The sequence below is a fragment of the Parasteatoda tepidariorum genome, chromosome 10 (assembly GCF_043381705.1).
Source record: "Parasteatoda tepidariorum isolate YZ-2023 chromosome 10, CAS_Ptep_4.0, whole genome shotgun sequence".
NCBI classification, from domain to species: Eukaryota; Metazoa; Arthropoda; class Arachnida; order Araneae; family Theridiidae; genus Parasteatoda; species Parasteatoda tepidariorum.
In genome coordinates, this window is record NC_092213.1 from 31,457,858 (window position 1) to 31,478,428 (window position 20,571).

Below are 20,571 nucleotides of genomic sequence, written 5' to 3' on the forward strand. Positions count from 1 at the left end.
AATTATGAAAACAAATTTCCGAACAATTTAATTATTATGTTTGAGCAAGCAGTCATAACCTGATAANTTAGTAAATGATTTTAAAAACTACATTTACATAATATTAACAAGAAAAAGGTTCTTATTTAAAATATTTTTTATTTTATTGTGGCAATAGGAACAAAATATACTAATATAGGTATGGTGGTAGTATGTTGTTTTGTGTATGTAAAAGTGCTTATGAGAGGGCAACATTATTGAAAGTTTAATGCATTACATGTGAATACATATAAACATAATTGGATAACTAAAAAGGAAAAAAAAATCAAAAGTTTCTAAAACATATGGCAGTCAGATAGTAAAAAAATATGAGTTCTTGATTTTTTTAAAAATAAATAATCACTTATTTTCTTGTCTTTTTTATTTTTAAAAGAGACCAATAAATACATTTTTATCAAAAGTAGCAAACATTGTAAGTACAGTATAAAATATTGCTTGACTAACAGTATAAACTTTGATAATTAAGTAACAGGAGATAAATATTTTTACAAGTTATCCAAAAAATACATTTTTCTTTCTTTAAAAAATGACTAGATCTTTACACTTGATCGTTCATAGGTTGTCAATAATTTAATGTTATAAAGTGGACTAGTTAAATGATTGTGAGCCTGCTCTGAATCGCTTTGACTTTTAAAGAATACTTGGCTTAAAAAGCAGATTTTTTAAACATGACATTTTATGGTTGCCACATAGCATATTTTTTTATTTAATATTTCTTTTTATCAATAACAGCACTCTTGCAATAACCCATTGTGAGCCAGGGGATTATATAGGTTAAGGCTTCACAATTTCAAGACCAATATGATTGTGGCAACTTGGTCAGCAATATGCACAGGACGGCTTTATTTTTTAGACAATAAGATACTTATCAATCTGAAACTGAGAGGGCTTCAAGCTGCCAGTGGTTATTGAACCCTAGTCGATCACAATTCAGCATTTTAACCCGAATCTCTTTTTTCAAACAACATTTCAAACAATTCCCTATGACAAACAAATTATAAAACATAATATTTGAATAATGATTTCAGAAACTTAATGAACATTCTTACAGGATCTGGTTTAACTGCTTTGCTTAAATAGTATCAATCAGAAACTGCTACTGATATTTTATATCAATGACAAAAATATAAAATGGGTACTTATCACTAGAAAAATTAAGAATTTACCATAGGAAAAAGGAGGAAATATATCCACTATCTGTTTAAGATGAAACCCTTTTTTTAAATTTTTTTTCTCCAAATTCCAAGCTAGCTCCCACTTGCTCTTTGTAACCAAATTCACCTATTCTACAAAATCTAAAATGTGTGATAATATGAAGAAAAAATTTAATACCTGATATTTATTTTCAAACATTGTTCAATGAAACAATGTTCATTGTTCATCGTAAGCAAAAAAAAAATCATTAAAAGATTTTTAAAAGTATTGTATTTCTAAAATATTGATGTTTCAGAAAATGTATATAAAAATATTTTGATCAATTTCAAAGGCAAATAAAATTTATAATAACAAGGATTACAACTCGTTCAAATACTTTCATGTTAAAGTAAATGCATAAAAAAAATATGTATAAAGAGAAAATAGTATATTCAGTACATCTTGAAAGATTAAGCAAATGTAAAACTGATCATTATAATTAATCAAAATATTTTTTTAAAAAAGGAATTGGAAAAGTATTTATATAAAATAAATTAAAAATTCATGTTTCACACAAAGACAAAACATAAACAAGATGACAAAAATTATCTTGGGCAATGTTGAAAACCTAATTTAATCAATATATAGTATTACAAATCAATTTTTAAAAATAATTTGCTTCCATTGTCACTAGATTCCTCAGAAATTAAATAAGTTACTGCCATATTTTGATTTGCATTAACCATATTTGATGCCTATTTATTGATTTGAATCTAATGCATTGTTTGGGGTGGTCTATCTTGGAGACAAGGTTTTGTGCTTAAAAGACTTACACACATTTAAAAAATAAAAACAGCAAAGAACAGAACAAAATATTAGTAAACCAGTTAATGTCCATAGCAAAAAAATTATGTGACATATTTACTATTGTGCCAAGTGTGGTCACTTTTTTGAATTGTAATAAAGCATTTAATTTACAATTTAATATTCTTCTAAAGCTCAAATAAGTAGTAATATAACAAACAAATTCTTAAGAAGTATGCTTCAACATTTCACATTATAGTTGTCAGCAATATTATTCTTTTTATGTTAAATATAGACACTATCTGACTAGAACATTTTTTTAAAAACTTATCAATATAATTTAAAAAAAGGATTAATTAGTTTTAGAATAAGATATAACTTTTACATTGAAAGTAAGATGGTAAATTTTGATTTTCCTTTATAATTGATTTAGGATTACTTGCTTATATCTCTACTAAAATCTTTAATAAGAGTTTTAAATGAAACTGCTTTAGAATAGTAAATTCATATTTAAAATAAATAACAATATAAAACAAAATACGAGACTTGAAAAAAGTTGTTTATAATACAAATATGAAACGATACGATAGCTCGAACTAGCACCAAGTCTCCAGTGAGCTTGTGACACCTCGCATAAGTTGGGAATGAAACCTCAGGAAGAGCAAATCTCATTGTTTACAAACCTTGTCTAGAGTAATATTTTATATGGGATGTTTATCAAGATATTTCATCAATTTATCTTTGCGTGAAACATCATTAATTGAATTGTTCAATTCTAGGCATAATCTCACTAAGTGGCGTTGAATGGAAAATCGAACATCAGGTGCAATCATGAGCGCTTCATCATTTTCATCATAGAGAGTGTCATCAAAATAAACTACAAGGAAATGGGTGTAGTCTTTTAAACATTTAGACCAATCAACAAGGATCTTGTCTAATCCATAACGAAACCATTCCACTTCTATGCCACCCTAAAGATACAAATAATTCAAAACAATACAATTAACAAAAAAATACAAAATTTAAATTATGCATAAATTATTTTTCACTCACTAAGAAAAAATAATTATGAATATATTAATATAAATAATAATGATAAGTGCTTATTTATATAATAACCCTGTCTTTTAACTTCTATAATCATATAATTTAGTACACACAGATTCTATATCTTTTATTTCTCCTTTAATTAACTAGTAAAATATATGTATAAATACTGGGCAAAGGGAAATAAAGAGATATAAAGAGGTTGGGTAATTTTTTAACACTTGATGCATAAAAAGCGTCGCTACATTTTGAAATAATAGAACTTTTTTTTAAAATGCATAAAAATTTTTTTTTTTTTCAAACTAAAAATTTACTGACAAACTGTGTTGTTTTTTATAAAAACTAATTTTTTAATACTATAATGAACACATTGCTGCCCAGGGACAAGTTACTTTGTCTTTGCACTTGTTTAATCTATTGTAAATTATGAAACCCTGGACAATATAGAAGAGTCCAAATTTAATTTTATTTCATACAGCACTAATAAAATTACTTTAGTTTATTTAGAATGTTTTAATTTACTTCCATATTTAATAACAAAATAATAACTAGTGGCATGAGATAGTTTTTTTTTGTAAACTTGTACATCAATAAACTTAAAAATCTGTTTTTTTTTTACAATCTTTCTCTTAAAAATTTAAGGCAGAAAAATAATTCTTGTTTGTGTTAATGAGTAATAATTTTAATAATTAAAACAGGTACAACAATGCAAAGTTAATTATATTATTATGATTTTAATTAAAATCTAAATACAATAAATATTATATATAGAGAGAAAAAAACTTACATAATCTGAAGAACAAGATGGAAGAGGGAATTTCTTTTCTTCATTCTGGAAAAAAAAATGGTAAAGAGTGTGTACAAAAAATAAAATTATTTAACATACTGCAAGTTAGGAAAGATTTTAACAATAAAGAAGAATTTTATTATCAACCAAGGAACATATGAAATACTAGCCTTTCATCATTTCTCTAATGTAAAATACATAAATTACATAGAAAAAGCACTCTTTAAGACAGGGTGCGAAATTTCTACTAACCAGCTTGACTTTGGCGACTGCATATCTAGGGTTAACAAGTTATAATACTATATGTATAAAAAATAAACATTACATAGATTTATATTTTAAAAAAAAAACTTACATAATCAGAAGAACAAGATGAAAAAGTGCAGCTTTTTTCTTCATTCTGGAAAAAAAAATGGATAAGAGAGAGTAAAAAAATAGAATTATCTAACACACTGCAAGTAATGAAAGCTTTTAACAATAAATAAGAATTTTACTATCAACCAAGTAACATATGAAATACCAGTCTTTTATTATTTCTGTAATGTAAAATACATAAATTACATAGTAAAAGCAATCTTCATGGCAGGGTGCGAAATTTCTACTAACCAGCCTGACTTTAGTGATCATATATTTAGGGCTAACCAGTAAGTTTTGTCCAGTAAGTAAATTTATGCTTTAATCTAACTATCTTATTTTCTCCCAAGTTGAAAGTGCGTTTATGTGTTATAGACCAGAATGCAACTGCAACGACTCTTATTCAAGAGGACCTTCTATGTTTAACTGGTTGAGACAAGAACTAACAGCACATTCTGTTCCCCTAGTAATAGTTTGTTGTCACTGCATGAAATGAAAACTGGATTGACCAAGTTTTGGTGGGTAAATATTTTTTATTTACAATAAGGACATTCTTTTTTATAGAGGCAATGACATCACAATCCGTGGCACAGTCAATAAAAATGTATTTTCTTTAATTGCGGCATTGTCGTAATGAAAGAAATGTAGAATGAAAGAAAGGAAATTAGTTTAAGAGGTAGATATTTGGATGATATTGGAATCATTGTAACCTAATTGTAAGAAGATAATATTTTAATACTTTAAGATAATACCTAGACTATTATTTTTTTGTTTTTACATTTTCTTAAGTTTTGGTCACCAAAAAGTCTTTTTGTACTATGTGCTTTTATTTCAAAAAATGTTCATGTTTTTCATAAAAATAATAGTGGCAGGCAGAAGATTCAGCCTTCTAGTACCTACTTTTAGAACTGAAATTTCACTCCCTGCTTTATAGTTCCATCATAAATTTTATATGGGAGTGCAGATAATTTTTTTTTTTTTTTTTTTTTTTTTTTTTAGTAGAAAGTCAGAAATAACAGCTGACTGTATAAAAAGTCAAACAACCAATCAATTTTCAAAAATAAAATACATAAAGTATAGTTGGAAAAAATTTATGCATATGGTTAAGTGTAAGTGACAAAAAAAAGGTGCATTATTATTTGTTATTAATGAAGGAGAAAAAGAAAAGCATTTTTTTTCTTTTTTACTCAAAGCTTTTATTTTTAAATAAATAATTTATTTTGGCAATGAAAGAAGTATGGAAAGATTTCAAAACTGAAGAGAGGGGAAGAAACAAAGAAATAGAACTTTTCCTTAAAAATTCCTTTTAAGATATATTAATTAAATGAAATAAAAATAAACATTTATTTTTTCAAAAAGTAAAATAATCATTGATGCACAGCAAGAGTTACTTACTTTTGCTAATTCATTGAGAGCTTTAACAGTTTTTCTTTTATGGTGCATATAACTTATGACATGATCTGTCATAACAATGATGATTCTTCTATTGCAACTGCATTTCCCGTTGATTGAAGAGCAGCACTGCAAGTGTTCGTCTAACCAGGTGTTAGGGTCAATATGAATTGGAGCATGCCTATCATCAATTACTGTGACATTGAATTCAGCATATTTTTGCAAGAACTTTGCAAGGTGGTCCACAAGAATCCTGGTACTCTTGTCAGAATGATAGAGAATGAACACTTCAGTATCACTTGGTTTAAGAAAAGGCAATTCTTCTTCATCTATAATTGGTAATGATGAATTATCAACATATAAAGTATACTTTTTTTTCTGCCACCAAAAGCAGTTTTTCTCAAATGTTCCCTACTTATGAATCTTTTGAAATGAGCCTCGCTCTGTGTATCAAAACCATATTAAATATATTATATGCAGTGTAATGCTCCAAATTATATATTAAGCAAGGAATTAATCAGATCAGACTTTAATGTGCACATAAAGTCTGATCTGATAAGGAAACCAACATAAGGAAACTATAAATTTAATACTCAAAATCTTTAAAATAAAGCATTATCAGTCCATGTAAAATAGAAAGAAAAAAAAAGAAGAAAAAAAAAAGAACCATTAAGTCATATATTTTTAATAAATTTATTTACCAAAACGTACTTGTGAAAGAACTAAAATAATTTTTTGGATCAGAACTACAATTAGGTAGCCCATTTAAACTTGACACAATTAAACGAAATGGTATTATTACAATACTTTTCATTCCTTCAGTGGGTCGATAGACGAGTACCAAGCATGCTTGGGAACTAAACACTGGGGGTTCCGTATTCGGCTGACCACCTAACTGGAAAATCTGCTCCTGTAACCCAGAATCCAAGGTCAAGAAAACCAAGATGGGCACAGTAGGCCTTAACCCTCTAAGGGCTGTCGCGCCACTGAGTTTAGTTTAGTTTTTTGGTATTACTACAAATGATGGTTCATATGTTAATATATTGTTTAACTATGAACTAAGTTTCTTAATTTTGGTCCCACTAGAAAGAAAGAAGTCAGAAACATGAAATAATATTATTAAAATACTTAATATATAATATATAATTATTTAAAATTATTTATACATAATTATTAAAAAAAAATTATCAAAACAATTTTTAGGTAAAATATTTTTGAAAATGTAAAGAATTATTTTTTTTTACAAAGAAAATCACAAATTACCCCACCTCAAATTTAAAAAAAAAAAATTATGGTCAGAAAACCAGGGTTATTGATATTTTAAACATTAGATAATATTTTTTATCTTATGTTCAGCAATTAACAAAAAATACTTAGAAGTTTTAATTCACATTTTATTAAAGATACATATGAAAAAATATATTTCTTCTTGCCAGTATGGATTTTTTATATAGAGATTTTTAAGGTTTAAACATCATGAAATGTAGCAGGCGACCATATTATTTTATGTAATTTTAAGAAAAATGACAAGAATGGTTATTAAATTTTGATACTTTTTTTGTTTTCAATCAGCTCTTTTCTTTCTTAATAAAAACTATTCTTTAATTTTCTTTCATGTAAAATGTTAAAAATACTTTTAAGAAATATAGCTAACACAGCAGATTAGGCAGAGTTTTAAAATTCTGAGGAAAATCTCTGCTCAATACGTAAAAATTGAGAACCATTTCAACGCATTAATTCTTAGGATTGTATTAACTTTAGTACAAAAGAAAATAGATTATTTATAAAATGCCAGTTAAAGCTAAAAAGAAAATATTTCTAATATGAAATTTCTATTTGTTCCTGAAATTCAATATTATTTTGAAATTGGAGAGCATAAACCAATTGCTTCATTTCAATTTAATTTATAAACACTGACTTACGCAAAAGCATGTTTAAGTGATCACAATTGAACTATACGATTTTCAATACAACTAAGATGACAGTTTCAACCAAACAACCTGTTTGAAAAGTTTTGGCAAACTTGTATATGTATTATATGCAATAAAAACTTTGGAAACTATACAGTTTAGGTAATGCGCAATATCTTAGAAACAAACTTTCTGATGACAATTTTAATAATAAAATAAAACAATGTAATAGCTGGTACATACAGGGAGGAATACATTGCCTAAATAAATTTCTTCTTCATGCTGCAACCCCTACTGCAAATTCATACAGTTAGCAATGCATAGCTATTGAAGATTATGGGAATAGCAAACTTTTAAAGAGCCTGTAATTTCACCCAAGTCCATGGAATAAAAGAACAAATCTTAATGGTTATGAAGTTACAATCTGAACATGGCTTTAATGGAATAGTTCACTGCCCTAATGTTTTATTGCCATCAAGGCATTAGTGATAATATAATTAAAACCTTAAGTGTGAAGTTAATTAAATAATAAAGCTCACACAATTCTCCTAACAGAGCTCAGATTCAACCCCTATCTTTTAAAATCCTAAAGAGTCAATATAACATTACAGGCAAAATTATTTAAAATGTTAAATTTCATGAGTTTTCAATTTTTATCTGAAGAATCAGCAGTATAGTTGTTGGAATATAATGTGGTATTACAACATTATCAGCTCAATTAGACCAGAAATTAAAAACATGCTCTTTTTTTTGTATTATCAGATCTTATATTTTCACCAAACATAAACCTACAACATCAATTATTCTGAAGAACAGAGTAAATTCAACGAGTTATTGTTTAAGCAAGACAAGGCTGTGGTCCCATCATTCTAATTTAAAAAGTTTTTTATTGCATTAATAAATAATGCACAGTCTAACACTAAAATTTAGATGTTTAAACAAAAATAACTAGATTGTTTTAAGAGGCACTCATCCAATAAAAACCGTAAAAAAGTAAAGTAGTCAAACATTTATTGATGCTAGTGATACTTCATTGTGGTAATAAGTACCTAATAAAAACAAGTTGTTAATTGGTTTTTAATGGCCTTTTTTTAACAGATAAATATATTTTAACAAAAATATGAAATATATATATAAGCAATGAAAAAATAAATATACATGCTTGCCCTTTAATCACAATAAAAGTGTCCTCTTGGCCCTTCTTATTAAAAAAAAAACTGCCGTCTCTTTTTATTCATATTCTATTTTAAAAAAGATTAATTCACTTTTCAAATAACTACACCCAGATAAAAATATCTTTGTTTATAATTCTGATTACTATTACAAATATTTACTTTGCTAGGATTATTTTTAACTAGTTACATTAATATTAAGTTCCAAATCTCTCTTTTTCGGGGGAGGATATTAATAAATTTTAAGTGATTTTAGATTTCAAAATGATTTTTTTTAAAAAAACTAAACTCTAAAACAAAAAACCACTTTCAAATGTTTGAATTATAGAAAGAAGCTTTCAAGTAATTTATAAAAAAAATGTATGCAATTAAGTATAAAATGTTTAGCAAGTCATTAATTATTTTTATAAACTACAAATTTTTACCTTATTTTGATAATGAGGGAGAATTATTTTTAAACATACACACAAAATAGTATTAGAGGATAATTTAAAAATTGTTGAGGAAAAATTTCAGTTATTACATAATATTACACATTTTGATAGATTTTTAGACTGTTAAACGTGTGCCCTTTAAAAACTCAAAGTGCCCTTTTTTATTCCTAGGGCACTCCGAATATATTATATGAATCTTTTAGATATAATGAATGTAAACAATTAAATAACTGTAAATCGGTCAAAGAGTTCAAAACAAATACAAAATTCTTACTTTCAACGATACTTTCTGGTATTTTTCTTTCTTTTCCTGCAATAAATTAAATATATTGTAACACTACTATAAAAAAAAATTTTAATAATTTCTTTTTCTTATAATTTGTTACTTACGATGTTTGTAATTCCAATACAATATTACACCAAAAATTAAGGTAAGGATTAAAACAACAGAGATATAAGGAATATCTGATGTTTCACTTGATGTTCTTTCTTTTATTACATTCTCTTTTGATGTCACAGTTTGTGTTCCTGCGAAAATAATAGCAAAATCAATTTAGTTAGGGTTTGAGCATAATTTTAAATTCATTAATTATAGTGAATCAAAAAGTTAGTGTGGTAGGTTTCGCCTTAGCACTGTGACGAGTTTCAATATTTTGTACTAAATGATATGTATCTAAATAGACCAAATTTTCGTGGAGCGTGTCTCAGTAGTCCAGAATCCACACTTATGTAATATTCACGACGGACTCAAGAGCCTGCTAAGTCCACACATGGTTGAACGATTTACCAACATGGCACAGAGGCCGGACAATTACTATTCGCCCTTTGACGTAAATTGTGATAACCAAGTACACACATTTACTAGTACTGTTTTTGATTCATCATTAAGAATGAATACCAAACCATAGTAAAAACCTTTAGTTTAGTCAAACTAACAAAATAATAGCATCACTACAGGGTTTGAAAAAATTACAATTTTTAAAAAATGAAGAGTCAGATTTTTATTTTATTTAAATCTACTTTATTTAAAAATTTTAATCCACTGTCTAGTAAGTTAAAAATATAAAAGAATAAATGTTAAAATGTACTTTTAAATGTAATCAGTTTTCAATTAAATTTTAAATTATAACCTAAAATCCTTAGAAATAATATTTATTCCAAATATGTATATAATAAAATAATTTAAATATTATGCTATGAAATTAACTATCTGGTAATATGAACTATAGTTCAATTAATGTTAATAAATAAACAAGAAAATGTGCTTCCCGCAATAAAAAATATTTCTTCAGAAAACAGTATGAATGAAAACTTCAAAAACATTCAAATACTTCAGATACTATAATACATTTAATATTTTCTAAAAACAAGTAACACATAGACTTCATATACAAAAATATTAATTTTTGAATTACTAAATCACCAGCAGATAATAAAAAATAAACGACTCACAAAAGACAGAAATAAGCAAATGTTTTATTGCTTTTCATCTGTTGCTTAAACAAAATTAAAAGGTTTAATACGTCTTCCATATTGTAAGGGGGAGGCTTGATATAAAAACACCTTCCTTAAAGATAATCAAAGATCTGCTTCAGTTATGAATTTCATAATTAATGTTTAAAAATTACTAGAGTATTTCTTCTCGGCTTTGTCAAAAGCTTTAATTTTTTTTAATCCCAGAAAAGAGAATCAATCAAATGGCTAGGAAATAGAGGTCATTAACACTGGTTTGTCATGAAAGAAAAAAAAAAGTTACAAGTTACCTTTTTATGTATATTGTGAATAATGCATTCAAAATTTGCAATTTTTAAAAGGGACATTTTGCTTTTATCAAATTTTTCCTTACGATTTTTGGTATATTTTTTCGAATTTAAATTTAGTATGCCACTTATTAAATTTATATTTAGAGTGTTTCTGTTTTAAGTTTTCAGACCAAGGGAAATTTAACCTATAAGGTTGCTTTATACTAAAATCAGTTAAAGAAGTTTTATATAAAGAAACAGAGGAAATACTTATGCCTAGCTCAGTTAGGATATAGGAAAGTCATTAATTTTAGTGTACAAGTTTTGACTTTATTATTTATATTTTAGAAATTTTAAAAAAGTTGACTTCAAATATAGCAATTAGTTACTACATAAAAAGAAAGATGTGAAAAGTTGAGTCTCAACATAAAAAACTGTATTATGTTATTTAAATTCCTTAATATAACTAGGTTTACAGTAAGTCTAAAATTACTATCAATGTCTGTTATACAACTAAATGAAAATAAATTTTATTTTTACATTACCCCACCTTCTATTTTGACTGTATCTGAAGCTAACCATGTTTTATAACATTTTCCAGCACAAGGTTCGATCTAGGAAAATACACATTATTTTATTTTAATTGGAATGAACATATAACATTCTAAACAATGAGAAAAAAATATATATACTCTTACCAAAATGCAATAATATCCATCCTTAAGATCAGTGAAATTCACTTCATAACTTTCTTGCTCCGGCTGAAAAATTACAAAAATATTCATGAAAATACAACGATATGATGTTAGTGTTTTAGAACAAAATTATAGTGGTAGTTTTATGCGAAATTTTACAAAATATAGTATAACTTCTATTATAAAATTTTATGGAACCAAAGCCAAGTCCTACAATATACAGACAAATGAAAAAATTCAGCCATATCATATTAATTTAATGATTATAAAACCAAAATATATGCATTTTCTCATGGTATGAACAAAATAAATTTATACATTAAAATTAAAACGCCTCACAAAAAAAAAAAACTTTAAAACTTTTATCTTTAAGATGAGTTACAGTTGAAAAAGTGATGATGAATAATTAGTTATTCATTTTAAATTATCAAAGTTAAAAATTTCTTATATTGGCATAATCTTTTATTATGGTATTAAGTGATTTAAAAAACACTAAACTATCAAACGAGGCAAGATATTTAGTGCTAAATCATGAACAATAATGCCATTCACTAAATGGGCTGAAGATTACTTAAATACCATCACAAAATTATTCTAAGATTAAATTTTTCAGCTATGAAAGACCTCACATCAATTAGTTTTTTATCACATTAATTAGCAATTCACCTTTTAATCTTTAGAATAAAAAAGATTGCTTTAAGTAAGGTACTAACATAATAGGCAAAGAGGCTAAGCATATAAAAGCTACCTACAAATAGACCAGTTCACAGGTTTAAGGACTAATGCACCCGGTTAGTCCTTGTCTATCAACCTATTTCTTTGTGATGCTAATGTGTAATCACCCATATCTTAGCCTAATTATGCTTTAATTAATCTACAACTGTTCCTGTTAACCATTTTTTTCTTTGCAATAAAAAACGAGCTAACTTTCTTTCCTAAATGTTTACTTGTTTAAGACTTATAGTTCAGATGGCCGGCCTCATTCAATGGTACATCACAACTGCCACATGTCATTTTTTAAATTTATATTTAAAGGTAGGAATTTCATATATATTAAAATATTACTCTAACTTTAAAATTTTGTTTTTGCTTGCATGCTATTTTAGAATTTCATGTATTTTACTATTTTTCTAAGTGTCCCTTTATAAGGAATATCAAAATAAAGCCTTGCACCATCAACATTATACATAGTCATCTGGCCTTTTAAGCTCCCGATGATTTGTTTTTATTGAAATATCTAAAACTAAAATATTATCACTCAAAAGCTTAAAATTGAATTTTTTTTTAAAAAAAAATATTTTTTTTTTGAAACATACATCCTTATTTCCCTATTTAGAACAATAATTCCGAATTTTTTTTGGCTGATACGGTAAACAAATGAATGATCTTTGGAAGCAACCCCAACTTTAGAAATAAAGTATAAAAAAATAGTTGTGAACAAATTCAGAACTAATTATAGGAAAAAAATTTAATGAATAGAATAGCATTTTTTCCTTTTGTATTTAAAAATCTCACATTGGGTCTTATGTTCAGTAGCTGAACTCACAAGCTCGGAGTTGTATCCAAATCATCCAGTTGCATCTTAGTGAATTTTATTTTTGTGAATGCATAAGTTAATAATGAATATAATATGTCAAATTAGTGTTTCAGTTGAAATATAAATAAAAAACATTTAAAAAAAATTAGATTTGAAGACAGTTAGTGAAATATTTTTCTTAATTGATGCATTTATTTATTTTAAATTCAAAAGAGCAATGGGAAATACTAATGCAATTTTTCATAATAAATTCTACATATGATTAGAAAAATTTTTATTAAAATTTTTATTACTTCTTGAATTAGCATTTAACTTTAATATCTTAAAAGCAAAACAATAAATTAATGATTGAATCTAGATATAATTATAAAATGGGAGAGAAAAGTCATAACCTTTTGGGATGTAAAGGATAGATTAAAAACAATTTAACAACAACTTTAGATTAAAATAATTTAGATAAATATGCACACAATTTTCATGGTTGCGGGGAATATCATAAATTTTACAATTTAATAGAATAATAGTTAAAATATTAACCTGATAATATAGAACTGTTGAGTGTGGTAACATAATTCCATTGGAAAAATTACACTTGAAACGATTGGGTTTCAGCAGGTGAAGATAAACATTGTAATATGTGAAACATCTTTTATACTCAGGAAGTAACACCAATGATGCTTGAAAAAGGTTTCTTTTAATTATAAAAAGAATAAGAAAATTAACATATAAAATAAATAATAATTTAACTACTAATAATTTAACATAATAATCTGGCTATTTAAATAAATTTTTAACAATTTTCAAAATAAAAGTTTTAGGAGTTTGTAATTTTACATATCTAAAAAAAAAAAATTTTTTTAACAACAAAATTGAAGAATTTATTTACTTACCCTTTAAAATCAATTTTGAGGTACAGCGACCCGAACAAGAGTATGTTTTTTAAAAAAATCAACTATTATACACCTGCAAAACCTTTTTCCAGACTACATTGTTGATTAGTAAAAAAATTATTTAAAAAAAAAAAATCTTCCTTTTCTTTTTATATAGAGGTTATGAAAAAATAAATAAATAAAAAGTAATGTTGGTTAATTTTGCCTTTGTAAAGCTAAATTAAATCAAACTATTGAAAACAAAAATAGAATTCCTCCCCCCCCCTTTCCTTGTATCATCAGTAAAGGAAGAATTACATCACTTTTTCTTGGTGCAGTTGGAAAATAGGCATAAATAGGACATTAAGGCCTCATCCAAACACCATACAACAGTGACCATTGACACAAAATTATAGCAAACTCGGAAAATAGGCGTAAATCGGTCATTAAGGCCCATTTGTTGAGTAGTAATTAAAATAGATATTATAAGTTCCAAGTTACTTGCAAAACACATTGTGCAAAATTTAGAAATGAGTTGTGCTATTTTTTCAATACAAAATGTGTATTTTTGTAATTTAAAAATGTTTCTTTGTGTATGTTTAATTAAACCTGTCAAAAAATTACCCTCACAGCATAAATTTTTTTTACTGTGACCCGGTGACATTGCCACTGAACGTTACTTACAGAGTTCTTGCAGAAATAATTTTTTTTTTTTGAAAAGTAAAAAAAAAATTATCTTTACTTATTTTTTGACAGAAATTTACTTGTTATATTCGAATCATGAATTTAAAAAACCACTTTTTGACGCGCTCAATATACACCAATAGTATTGTAAATCGATGTATTGTTTCAATTGTATTTTCGTCCGTTATTGATAGTGATTTTTATGTGGATTTTAAATATCCCAATAAACAACATGGAAAATTCGAATCGTGTATTTGAGTATTTACTTTTTAAGGCAATAATTCTGTCGAATTTTATCAGTTATAGCTATTGATTTCTCCATAGTTTCAAAATCCGATATTTTTTATACAATATTATTTTTATACAACAGTCTAATCAAGAAACAAAACAAGAATTTGAGGTGTCCGATTTGAATGATTTTGTCGTCAATCTTTTTTTCTGCCAAGTACTACTACAGAATTAATGATTTTTAAATTTATTTATTTATTTTTTTGTGATGATTACTCACAAAAGGCGAAGGAAATAATTTCTGCATTCTCCTTCCCAACAAAATGAGAAAATGTTACCTATATTAGAATAAAAATTACATGTTCAATTAAAAAAAATTATATATAGTTTTTTTGGCAAACACAGCACTTTTGTTATTTTGAATTAGTAACAAATATGTTTATTATTATTAAAAGTATCTTGCAGAAAGATATTAATGCTAGAGAGTTTTGTCGCAGATAGCTCAAAAAAATTCTGCCACAAGGCCAAAATGTATAAAGACTCGTCAACAATGCAAACGTATCGATTGATAAAGATTAATATCAAGTGCTGGCAATTTAGTTTTTTCATTGTTGTTAAATAGGAATCATGTATTAGTTACACCTGGTACAAGTTTTGTCACTTTAATTTAATTCTTGTCACTTAATTTTCATATTTAAGATTTTTAATCTACAAGTTAGGTAAAGAATACGTAATAAGGATTTTTATATCTACAAATCGCTCCTAATTTAATCTTGTTTTATTATAAGAAAAAGCCATACATAATTTATTGATTAAATTATTTGTTTAAACTTCACATGTCATAATAAAAATCAGAGTTAATAAAACCATGAGATCTGCTACGATGAAATCTGCACAAACAAAACATGTCTGATTTACAACCCATTCCCGTGCCAAAATATTTTCTTAATAAAAAATGGGATTTTCAAAATCATGCCTTTAAAAAAACAAAAATAATAAAAAAATTCATTTAAATTTACGATAAAATCAGGGCAAATAAAGTATGTTAAAAAGTGATAAATTAAGTGAACGATTTATAACTAACCAATTGTGTTAAAAAAAATTAGGGTTTTAAAATCCATATAGAAATGGGTAGTTGTAACTGCCAAAAGAATGATAAAAAAGTGATTTCTCAAATTTGAAATAAGTGTATCATAATATCGTATTAAAAATATTAGGTTTTTTAAAAACCAGGGAGGATTCCCACGCAATAACTGCAGAAAAATCGATCGGGAAAGAACATAGATTTAGAAACTAATCAATTCAAATTGAGCATGTCAAAAAGTGACGACTCAAATGTGTGATTCAAAATTGTAATTTTTTTTATTTTTCAAATTTTTTTTTTCCACAAGCTTCTGCAGGGCACAGTAAGCCAGTTCTACACCTTTAATCTATATTATCTAATACTACATCTAAAAATATAAAGAAACCAAAAACTATTATTTTTTTTATATAATATCATACTGCTACTTAGAAGAATAATCATGATTTGCAGAAGAATAAAATAATACTCACGCAATTGAGTTGCCTTTAGTCTGAATAGTAGCATTCCAATTAAAGCATTGGAGTGTATAATTGAGGTCACCTGGATAAAAAATAAAAAAAAAATGAAAAACGACAATTTTACACCAGAAAGAATATGATAGGAAACACAAGAAAATTTTCAAAAGAAAGGAACATTATCTGCTTTACATTATTTATAGAANTTTTATTTATATCTACAAATCGCTCCTAATTTAATCTTGTTTTATTATAAGAAAAAGCCATATATAATTTATTGATTAAATTATTTGTTTTAACTTCGCATGTCATAATAAAAATCGGAATCGGAGTTATTAAAACCATGAGATCTGCTACGATGAAATCTGCACAAACAAAACATGTCTGATTTATAACCCCCGTGCCAAAATAATTTCTTAATAAAAATGGAATTTTCAAAATCGTGCCTTTAAACCTTTAAAAAAACAAAAATAATAAAAAAAATTCATTTAAATTTAAGATTAAATCAGGACAAATAAAACATGTAAAAAAGTGATAAATTAAGTGAGCGATTTATAACTAACCAATTGTGTTAAAAAAATTAGGGTTTTAAAAACCATATAGAAATGGGTAGTTGTAACTGCCAAAAGAATGATAAAAAAGTGATTTCTCAAATTTGAAATAAGTGTATCATAATATCGTATCAAAAATATTAGGTTTTTTAAAAACCAGGGAGGATTCCCACGCAATAACTGCAGAAAAATCGATCGGGAAAGAACATAGATTTAGAAACTAATCAATTCAAATTGAGCATGTCAAAAAGTGACGACTCAAATGTGTGATTCAAAATTGTAATTTTTTTTATTTTTCAAATTTTTTTTTTCCACAAGCTTCTGCAGGGCACAGTAAGCCAGTTCTACACCTTTAATCTATATTATCTAATACTACATCTAAAAATATAAAGAAACCAAAAACTATTATTTTTTTTATATAATATCATACTGCTACTTAGAAGAATAATCATGATTTGCAGAAGAATAAAATAATACTCACGCAATTGAGTTGCCTTTAGTCTGAATAGTAGCATTCCAATTAAAGCATTGGAGTGTATAATTGAGGTCACCTGGATAAAAAATAAAAAAAAAATGAAAAACGACAATTTTACACCAGAAAGAATATGATAGGAAACACAAGAAAATTTTCAAAAGAAAGGAACATTATCTGCTTTACATTATTTATAGAAACACAAAGAAAAAATTAAGAAAAGCAATTTAAAAAAGAGATACACACTAATATACCTATAAACACATGTTAGCATATTAATATATAATTAAAATTATATATTTCAGTAGAAGTTAAGAGTTTTGAGTAGAAGAAACAAGTTCTTACCTCATCTTAGTATTTTCTGTTATTTGAGAACTCAAGAAAAGGAATTTTAAAATACTCATTAAAAACTTTAAACAGGATAAAGATTATTATTATTTTCGTGTTAAATTTTTTTATTTCTACTGTTTCAACTTTTCTTTCAATGAACATTTAAAGTCTCTTAACTGCATTAAATTCAAATAATTTGTTTGTCAGAATTGCCGAAAGAAAAAATTATTATAAATAGCACACAATCAGCATTTCTTATATATATGTCGACCAGGTGGCCGAGTGGTTAGCGTGCCTGACTGTGAAGCCAATAGCCGCGTGTTCGAACCCTGCTCTGGGCATGAATGTTTCTCTCTCTCCGTGTTGCCTTCTGATGCGTGAACGTATGAATGTGGCCCACTCTATGAACGGGTCTTTGTGGCAGTGTAGCGTGGGTAATGCTGCTTGCCTTTGTGACTTTGGTTCACAGGTGCCCACTGGGTAACGATAAATGAGCAACACTTCCGGCATCTTCTTAGGCGAGGAACGAAAGTTCAGTGCCTGCCATTATTATATATATATATATATATATATATACATACACACACACACGAAACTTTTAAGTTTTATTATACCTTGATTCTTCAAGCAAAAGAGTGATGGCTTAGATAATTATTAGAATGTTGCAAGTTCTTTTTCCATTATAAAAATTTAGAATATTTTCTATAAAACTGAGCTTCCAGTACTTTTTTTAGTAACAAATACTGGTCAATTATTTTAAATACATTTTTGTAACAAAACGGCTTTATTTTCAAAATGATTTCCATTTAACATAAGAAAATTTTAAATTTTTTTTTTAAATGGAATTTAATATTAAACTTAAATTCCATACAAAAATTAGTAGAAATACTATGAAAATTTAGTTTCTTGTCCCACGGATTAAGGATCAGCAACTAATAGATTTTCACTAGTTTCTATGACATTAAAATAAAATTAACAAGCACAATATTGAAATTTTTTGTAAACTTAAGAAAAAGAAAAATTATAAATATATACATAAAAAAAACACTAATAAAAATTAGAAATTGTTAATAATAAAATTTAAGATTAAGTTTTAATAGTTTTAGTTTATTGTTACATATTTACCATTGAAACTTTAAAAAAAAAAGTTAAAAGAAAATTAAATGAAAAATTACAAAAAATGTGACACATTTAAAATGATTAAGAAAATAAACCAATATTCAAGTTGATTAAGAAAAATAAACCAATATATCTTAACAGAAATACAGATGAAATTTTTTGACAGAAGTACAAACCAATTAACTACATCAACAAATATTTATTCAACTGAAGATTACTGGTAAGAGGGAACACTGACTATTATTTCAAAGTGGTCAGTATTTCAATAATCTCAGCCCAATATCAATTTTGTGCCCTATTCATAAATAAATATAAATATATAAATGCCATTTATTAGGTTTGTTGTTATGATTGTTTCTGTTTCACAGAGTTCTAAGTTTTTTTAAAAGGGTGACCCACTCTACCTACCCTTTTGCAGGAGTTATTGACAAATGGGGAAAATTTCTGTATCTTAATCAGTAGCAGAATAATCGTCAAGTCTTGGCAACTTCCAGGCAGCTGCCTGTGAGATGCCCCCCCCCCCCCAANCCCCCCCCCCAATAAAAAAACATAACAGAAACAGACTAACTCAAAGAGTGTAACTAATAGCCATCCCATGTAAACATCTACACGTTTTTTTACAAAAAAAATTTTCATTTAAAATTAGTTTGGTACCTTGGCGATTGTAGTTGGCATAGCAGATGGAAATTTTCCCATTAAATGCACACGATTCTTACCGTTTTGGTACAAATGTTGTCCTCACTTTTTTCATAATAGAAATGATCCTTTTTTTTACTTAAACAAATAAGATTGCAGGAGAGAAACAATGAACTTCAGATTAAAACAAAAACTGCAAATTATTTTTAGGCTAAGTTAATATGCATAAAATATTATTTCTCATATTTATTGGTGCATTTTGAAGAGCACTAAAGCCTAGTTAAATGTAATTTATATCATTTACAAGATTAATGCCCTTTAAACCTGAAGATGCCTTTGTTTTTGAAAAGAAGCACCTCATTCTTTTTTTATTTTTAGGGCAACCTCGCAGTTTTATTCAGGTCTAAAACTGATACAAGTCAAATTCCCAGAATAAACGTTGCATGGTTACTTTATATTTTACAATATTAATTCAAATATTGCATAATTTTAGAATATTGTAAAATAAAAAGATATTGCCATAAGTAGAGGCAAAAACTGCAATATAGAAATTCCCCAAAATTTCGAAGGATTTAAAAGAAAATAGGGGAGAGCAAAAAAAAAAAAAGACTTTCATAAACTTTTAGAAAAAAGTTTATGAAAATTTTTTACGTTCGAATTTAAATATTCACAATTTTCAGCATCTTCAATCACGTATTAACACTAAAAGCGTATTTTCATTAGTGAAACTTAGATATAGTCAAAAATACTTCGGTCAAAACAATAAGGAATAATGTCTTCAAAAAGTTTAATTACCATCCTCTTCATTTATTGAGCATGAGGTATTTATAGTTAACACTAAAAATAATAATGCAAGATTAAAACGATTAGTTTTCTTATTTATTTCCATTATCATTAAAATAATTAAGAATCATGATACAAATAAGTACCCAAATTTATCAATTGAACAAAGAGCTTTCTCAGGACAAAGTTGAAGTTAGTTTTTATATAAAAAGTTTCTAATATTAAAAGCTTTACCGCTTGTAACCTTTAAATTACTATTAAATTAATTTGTTATAAGAAGCAGATATAAGTAGATGGAAACGTACAATTAATA

The 20,571-nt window shown here is 26.4% G+C and overlaps 1 protein-coding gene across 5 annotated transcripts; it reads right to left on the reverse strand.

Annotated features, from left to right (window-relative positions):
- Positions 1-384: 384 nt before the first annotated feature.
- On the reverse strand, positions 385-20,438 carry LOC107438435 (uncharacterized). 5 transcript variants are annotated; one of them, XM_071186728.1, is made up of 12 exons: positions 20,271-20,438; positions 17,400-17,469; positions 13,585-13,738; positions 11,514-11,576; positions 11,366-11,429; positions 9,464-9,601; positions 9,348-9,383; positions 5,561-5,886; positions 4,167-4,211; positions 3,812-3,856; positions 2,661-2,948; positions 385-1,325 (listed from the first exon to the last, which is right to left on the reverse strand). In XM_071186728.1, exons 1-11 carry the CDS (start codon positions 20,368-20,370, stop codon positions 2,679-2,681), a joined length of 1,311 nt encoding a protein of 436 aa, XP_071042829.1. In that variant the 5' UTR covers positions 20,371-20,438; the 3' UTR covers positions 385-1,325; positions 2,661-2,678. The 5 variants fall into 5 exon arrangements, with proteins under 5 accessions (XP_071042829.1, XP_042899224.1, XP_042899225.1 ...); XM_043043290.2 differs by lacking the exon at positions 17,400-17,469 and adding an exon at positions 16,383-16,452 and having other exon boundaries at positions 385-2,948; XM_043043291.2 differs by having other exon boundaries at positions 385-2,948.
- Positions 20,439-20,571: the final 133 nt, after the last annotated feature.